Consider the following 6879-nt stretch of genomic DNA (forward strand, 5'->3'; position numbering starts at 1 on the left):
GCAAATGATACATCTTCAAAGCACTTTGATATCACAATTCAAGATAGCGACAAATAGGTGCACATCAGCATTAAAACAGACATGATATTTCATCTCATGACAGACTCATCTAAAATGAAACAGCTGATATAAGTCAGATTAACAGCACATGTGCTTTGCTTTGCAAACCCCAAAAAATAATAATAGAGCTATCCGTACTCTTTTCCAAAGAGAAATTGTTACTGTACCGTATGTTTTGTCTCATTGGGTCTCTTTATTGAACGGAAAATTGATTTGCTGGAGAAAAGTTTGGTTGTTACCACAGAAATATCATCTTAGAAATAAGATGAAAGAAGTTTCTTATAAGCTTATTCATAGATTTTATCCAGCAAATCATTATTTACAAAAATTTAAAAAAGGAATAAATGTAAATTGTATTTTTTTGTAACTTGCACTTATTTTGGTACTGTACATACTCAGTTACACTATGGTGTAAGGTCCAAAAATGTATTAGCGAAAATATTCAGAGTTTAAGACCTTCTTCACTCCTATGGGAAAATGTACTCGTTGGCTTTACTGACTATCCTGACCAAGAGGAACAGTACTTTTACTCGATTAATTTACTTATTCTATTGACCAAATTTCACATTCATAAGTGTAAATTTACAAATAAAAACCAAATTTTATGGTTTTGTTGACTGAATTGACAGTATCAGAGACTCTGTGAATAAGAAAGCTGTCAGAACTTTGAAAGTTTGAGAACTTTACAATATATTTATTTGATTTTATATATACGTACACGTGTATGTATATATATCTTGTATTTTTGTTTTGAAGTTTTATACTTTCCTCCCCCTGGCAACTGTTTTTGTTTGTTGTAATTTGTCCTTCTATATTTTTCTTTTTCTTTTCTTATTTTAATATTGTTTTCTTGATAACATATTGTGTGTTATTGTTCTTTGAATAAAAAAATTAAAAAAGCACATGTGCTTTGCATCTGCTTGGCCATCAACAGACGTTCACGTGGCTGCTTGCAACATTATCAGTGATTGTACACAATCAAGACATTTGTTTGTGCCATCTGCTGGACTGAACCAAGCATAGCACGTTTTCAGTTCTGGCTGACTGGCCACATGGTACATTCATTTCTAATTTGCATTTCAGTTAATTTGCATGTAGCCTACATGACTTCTATGCAGTGATGCAATTGTATTACTTAATTAAGTAAACAGCCAAAATATCTTTTTTTTGTTGTTTCTGTGGCAAGGGTATGAGCAGTTCACATGCATGGATCCCATCTATTCATTCTGTTTAACATTTAAAGGTCTGTTTTGCTCTCGATGCACCAAACTACACCAGATTCTATATGTGGATAGCGTTGGATATTCCTCCTTTAAAAAATTTGAATCAGTGTTTATGTAGCGGAACGGAAGCTATGGTTACCATGGTCATTTTTGTAAGGCCAGTCAGTAAAAATAGGACTTTTATTTTGAAATATGTATTATAGTCAGCTGTGAGAACAACTTTTGAATGGTTTCTGTTAGTGAGTAGCAGTGGTTCCACATAAGGCGCAAGATGCTATTAATAGCCGTCTCGTATGGTTGACATTATGCTCACTTTTAAGACGGTCACGTAAAAGTTTCAGGTAAACGAAAGTCAGATCAAACCCTGGACAGGCAAGATTTTTAACAAGTACAAATAAACGGTTGGAATTGATCGCACCGGTTTGATTTGCTTTCCCATTATTGATTCAGAATGCGCTCAAAAATGCTGTCTTCGATCGGCTGACCACTAGGTTTTGGGACACAGCCATTGTCTGAAGTGTGGGAGGTTGAGGCGCGTGTGTTGTGTTGTTGCCTAACAACCTCTGCGTTTGCAGCGTCTGCACTCCCCGTCTTCTCCATCTCCTCCTCCTCTGAACAAGTATTTCTTCATTTCCATGCCCAGAGAGCAGCATATTCACTCTTGTGTTATTGATAAGAGCTTCGTCTGATAAGGGATTCTTTCCTGTCTGGAGCTTTTTATTAACTGCTGATTCTGGTTTGGGAGAATATGAGTGTCAACATCAGCAACTTTATGGAGGAGAGAAGGGCGAACACAGAAGAAGCACCTTACATGGAGATGAAGGTAAGCTTAATTTCTAATTAAAATAGTGCTGCTTGATGCGTTTAGGTGTTAAAACATGAACATTTTTATGTCTATGTATTTATAGTGTTTGTCTTTCTTTCATAGACAAGTTTTGGTAACAAGGAGAACATCAAACCTGCTAACAAAACACAACCTTCACAACTCAAACAGACCAAAGGCAGGATCAATTTCAATATAATTTCAGGCAAAATCATATAGGAAATACTTGATATTGGATATTACATTTTAAAAGCAGTGTCTGTTCTTTCTCACTTTTGCTATTGGAGATGTTTCATATTGTCGTCTTATTTCCAGAAGAGAGTTTTGGCCTCAGTTTACCTCTTGGAGAGGAATATGAAAGAAAAAAGCAGAAGTTAAAGCAAGAACTACGTCTCGATTACCGGCGCTTTATGTCTGAGGTAAACTATGCTCCTCTGATATAATATAACTTAATATATAATATTTAAATAAATATTTACTGTATAATAAATTACTTGCACACCTGTTTTTCTTTTGTTTGTTTTTTTAACTACATATTTAAATAGTTTGTTAATCATTTAAAATTATTATTTTTTTATAAAGATTTAATTCATCTTATTTCTTCCTTAGAAAAAAAATCTAATTATTGCTGATCCACTTCCACAGTCCCACATGCTGTCTCTTCCCATAAAAGAACGGAGATCAGCGAAAGTAAATATGTGTTTGTTGTCCATCTGTAAATTAAGGCATAATTACAGCAAATTCCGCATTCCATGCATGACCTGCTTCAGTCCATTGCACAAAGACCCACCCTTACTGTTTGGCAAGCCCTCAGTGACATGAAAAATGATTTGCTTACTCTGAGTGGATAAAGTATCTAGTGGCAACCAGTTTATTGCTGGACTGCAGATCTGTTTTGCGTACACATTTGAAATGTGAGATTCGTACAAACATAAAGAGGTCTTATACTAGGAATAATGTTAATTGTTTATTATTACCATAGAAATGTTTTATGTTTTGTTCTGTTAATGTAACAGTTTTGTGATTTCTACCCAGGAAAAACTGCAGGATGAGAGGAACAAGGAATATAATATGTTTCTCCGAGGGCAAGAGGGAGCACAGAAAAATGGGAAAACTTCAGCTACCCCACAGGTATGAATGAAATAAAACACTAGTTTGTTGAAATATGACCTATACATCAACATTAGGAATAAGTTACCTTCACAAATGTCCTTATTGAACCATTTAAACATTTTAAAAGAAATAGTTCGCCCAAAAATGAAGATTTGCTGACAATTTATTAACCCTAGGCAGTGTTGGGGAAAGTTACTTTACAAAGTAATGCATTACAATATTGTGTTACTCCCTAAAAAAGTAACTAATTACGTTACTTAGTTACTTTTTATGGAAAGTAAAGCGTTATATTACTTTCGCGTTACTTTTTAAATATAAGCAGGGCTTGATTGTTTTTAATATAAGAAGTTCTATTTATAGCAAATGTAAAAGCCCTTTCACACCAAAAAGTGTAATGAATAAACCTCAGGCTGAAGGAAAAGTAAAATCACGTCTGTACAGTAGAACGCAGGAGAAGAAACACTCTTCAGCAATAAAAAAACAAAGCACAATTGTTAGTTTCTCTAAAGTCATTTTTGCTTATTAGTATGGTTGAACTGGATCATCAAAGGTCAGCAGCAGAGATATTGGTTAATAAAATGGGATTAGATACATTTGTGTTATTTAACATATTTAATTATTGCAGGTTTGCGTCATATTCTGAGTTTGCATTTCACTGTTTTAATTCATTTTGATGAATACTAAATCTGTTTTTTGTGAGTGGGATGAATTAATGCACATTCACATTTAGTCTAGAACTACAGTAACATCATGGTCATACAACGCCTCTGTACTCCTGATTTCTCCCAATATGTGGACAGGAGAGCTGTCAGTCAATAAATGGGAAAACAAAGTAACTGGCATTACTTTTTTGAAAAAGTAACTCAGATATTTTCTTGTAAATTAAAAAATTACTTTACTAGTTACTTGAAAAAAGTAATCTGATTACGTAACTCGCATTACTTGTAATGAGATACCCCCAACACTGACCCTAGGGCCATCCAAGATGTAGATGAGTTTGTTTCTTCATTGGAACAGATTTTTGGGTGAACTATTCTTTTAAATTCTGTAGACCTGAACTTTGCCTTGAATCCTCAGCATATTTTGATCATGTTACTGTCAGGCCCTGGAGAGAGATCGCTTTGGCTCTATTACTCCAAAGTACCCTACTGGTTCTCTAGAGGTACAAGCGCAAAGGGCCAGTCAGAGCCTGGAGAACATTGTGTTCTCAAAAAGGGATGTTGCCACTGTGACTGAGCCCATTTCTGGAGTGCCGGATCGCTGGGGAGGCCCTCACCGAGATCACACCAGTTCTGATGAGGAAATAGAGCTCCTAGAGAAGGAGAGGCATAGAAATGTACAGGAAGACACAGGCAAAACCAGGAGAGGAGGAAAACACGACAACAGCTCTCACAGGTGCATCTTACATGTTCTCTCTATTGCTGTTTATTCTGGTGGCACTCAGAAGTTGATGTGGTTGTATTTGTGGAAACATAAGAATAAGAATAATATTCACTTGAGGGACTTCCGTCTCAAGTCAGATGTATAGGTTATAATTAGGCCCATATGGAACTCTGATGAAAACCCCATGAATTGGAAGGGATTATGAGTGAGTGTCATTCACAAAATGATATATCTATGTAATTCATCCCCACGCATGTCCATTTATTAAATTTTCTAGAATATAATTGCATTTTGAAAATGTTTTAAATAGATGTTGCTTACGTAAAGTATATATATATATATATATATATATATAAATGTGGATTCATTTATTTATTTTATTTTTTTTAATTTTCAGATACATTTTGCATATATTACATATTTGTTACCATAAATAAGTGCACGGTGCAGATTTTACCATAGTGCAGATTGGTTGTATAATTTTGGTTATAATTTTATGCATTTTTATCACAAATTAGTCTGTAGTACTTAATTCTGATTGGTCATTTGTGGCATTGTGGCGTAAGATATTTTTGTACAATGGCTAATAAACATGATAAATAATTCTCATTTCTCACATTATAAATAATTAAATAAAAAATTAAAAAATGTGAATATTGAATATCATATTTAATATCCATTTCCCTTACCATTGCCAAAAGTTTAGGGTTGAAATGATTTTAAAAAATGTTTTTGAAAGAACTCTCTCATGTTCACCAAAGCTACATTTATTTGATCAAAAATACGTTAAAACATCATTGCTGTAAAATATTATTAAAATTTATAATAAATGTTTTCTATTTTGTAATTATATTATAGTGCAATATAATGTATAAATGGAAAGATGGTTTAAGCAGGCAAAAAGGCTTAAATATGTTTGTGCAATAATATAAAAAAGAAGCACTCGCAGATGGTGTTTTTCACAACTTGTAGAGGACGTGAAATTAACAACCTCAACCAAACCGACTATATCTGCGAAAAATAACTATCATCACCATAGCAACATTCAAATAAAAATAACTTGAACAGTTGAAGAGCCAAATATAAGCAAATGTAGAAAGTAGAAAGGTTGTACAGGCTGTAATCTCTGTTAAATTTGACGTCTTTCCTACTAGACACAGTTAATGCAGACAGCTGTCAACAGAATAGACAGACCCTAACAGCACTTCAACTCAAGCACTGATCTGCAATTAGAGTAATTGGGGTTTAAAGCCAGTCTTTCACTGAAAATAAAACTACAGTGAATCAAATAGCTGAAGTGGCAATTACTCTAGCAGAAGTCTGTATTTATAAACCCTCCTATCAATTTTGCTGCCTTTCGAGTCCGCCTGTGGTGGGAAAAAAAAATTGGTGTGATGGTTTTCAGTCTTCATTTTACCTTTAAGATTTCATGTCTTTTGTAGGTTGTACTTGAGGGTTTCTAACAATACAGAGACAGGAAACGCTGAGTTTTGTGGATCGGCTGGATTTATTGTGCATTCCATCAGTGGGATTGTATTGATTGGTGTTGATGAGGAGGCTCAAAGCCTCTGATGGCTCTGCAGCCAGGCTCTTTAATTCACTGTATATGTGATGTGTTTGACGTAATAGTTTGGCCGGGGCTGCAGAGATCAGGGTGTGTTTAGTGTAAGACACTGGATGGAGATTTTTGTTCCTTTGTGTGATTTTGATGTAGTCTACAAGCACCGACTCCAGTGCAAAGCAGATCTGTCAACGAGCAGAACATGACTGAGTTTGCCACAGGACTCATGATTGGTAAGACAATGAGTGTTGGGTCAAATCAAACTGTATGTAGAGTATATATAAAAATGTGTGTAATTTCTGACCTGTGACTGGGTTATTTAGGTGCTACTGAAGGGAATGAGGCCTCTCAGAGGAGGAAGGAACGTTACAGACTGGAGCTGCTACAGCAAATAGCCGAACAGCAAAAGAACAAAAGGAAGTGAGAAACATCAAGTATTTGAAATGCTGATTGTGTGTATTTAAATTAAAACCTTTAAGGGCTCAAATATTCACTTGACCATCTAAACTCAATTTTACAGGGAGAAGGAGCTAGAGTTGAGAGTGGCTGCAACAGGCGCTGTTGATCCAGAAAAAAAGGTGAAGGTCCTCAGGTTTTTAGTCTTTGAATATTCATAGTTTTATATTTAGATTTTATATGGTTTCTATATTAAATTTAAAGAATAAGGAAAAAGTATTTTAATTAATTAATAAACATCATATAATGAATACGTTTAA

The 6879-nt window shown here is 34.6% G+C and overlaps 1 protein-coding gene across 2 annotated transcripts in view; it reads left to right on the forward strand.

Annotated features, from left to right (window-relative positions):
- Positions 1-1505: 1505 nt before the first annotated feature.
- cspp1a (centrosome and spindle pole associated protein 1a) overlaps positions 1506-6879 on the forward strand; it is a 23355-nt gene continuing 17981 nt past the window's right edge. Inside the window, exons 1-10 of one of the 2 annotated variants that reach the window (XM_016495314.1) lie at positions 1506-1624; positions 1734-2106; positions 2212-2284; positions 2422-2525; positions 2716-2796; positions 3142-3237; positions 4322-4614; positions 6317-6396; positions 6487-6583; positions 6684-6741. In XM_016495314.1, the coding sequence (XP_016350800.1) occupies positions 2032-2106; positions 2212-2284; positions 2422-2525; positions 2716-2796; positions 3142-3237; positions 4322-4614; positions 6317-6396; positions 6487-6583; positions 6684-6741 (957 nt within the window). In that variant the 5' untranslated portion in view covers positions 1506-1624; positions 1734-2031. Of the gene's footprint in view, positions 2107-2211; positions 2285-2421; positions 2526-2715; positions 2797-3141; positions 3238-4321; positions 4615-6316; positions 6397-6486; positions 6584-6683; positions 6742-6879 lie in introns of both variants that reach the window. The other variant, XM_016495315.1, reaches the window with a different exon arrangement.

Source organism: Sinocyclocheilus anshuiensis, unplaced genomic scaffold (assembly GCF_001515605.1).
Source record: "Sinocyclocheilus anshuiensis isolate Anshui unplaced genomic scaffold, SAMN03320099.WGS_v1.1 scaffold110, whole genome shotgun sequence".
In the NCBI taxonomy this organism is placed as follows: domain Eukaryota; kingdom Metazoa; phylum Chordata; class Actinopteri; order Cypriniformes; family Cyprinidae; genus Sinocyclocheilus; species Sinocyclocheilus anshuiensis.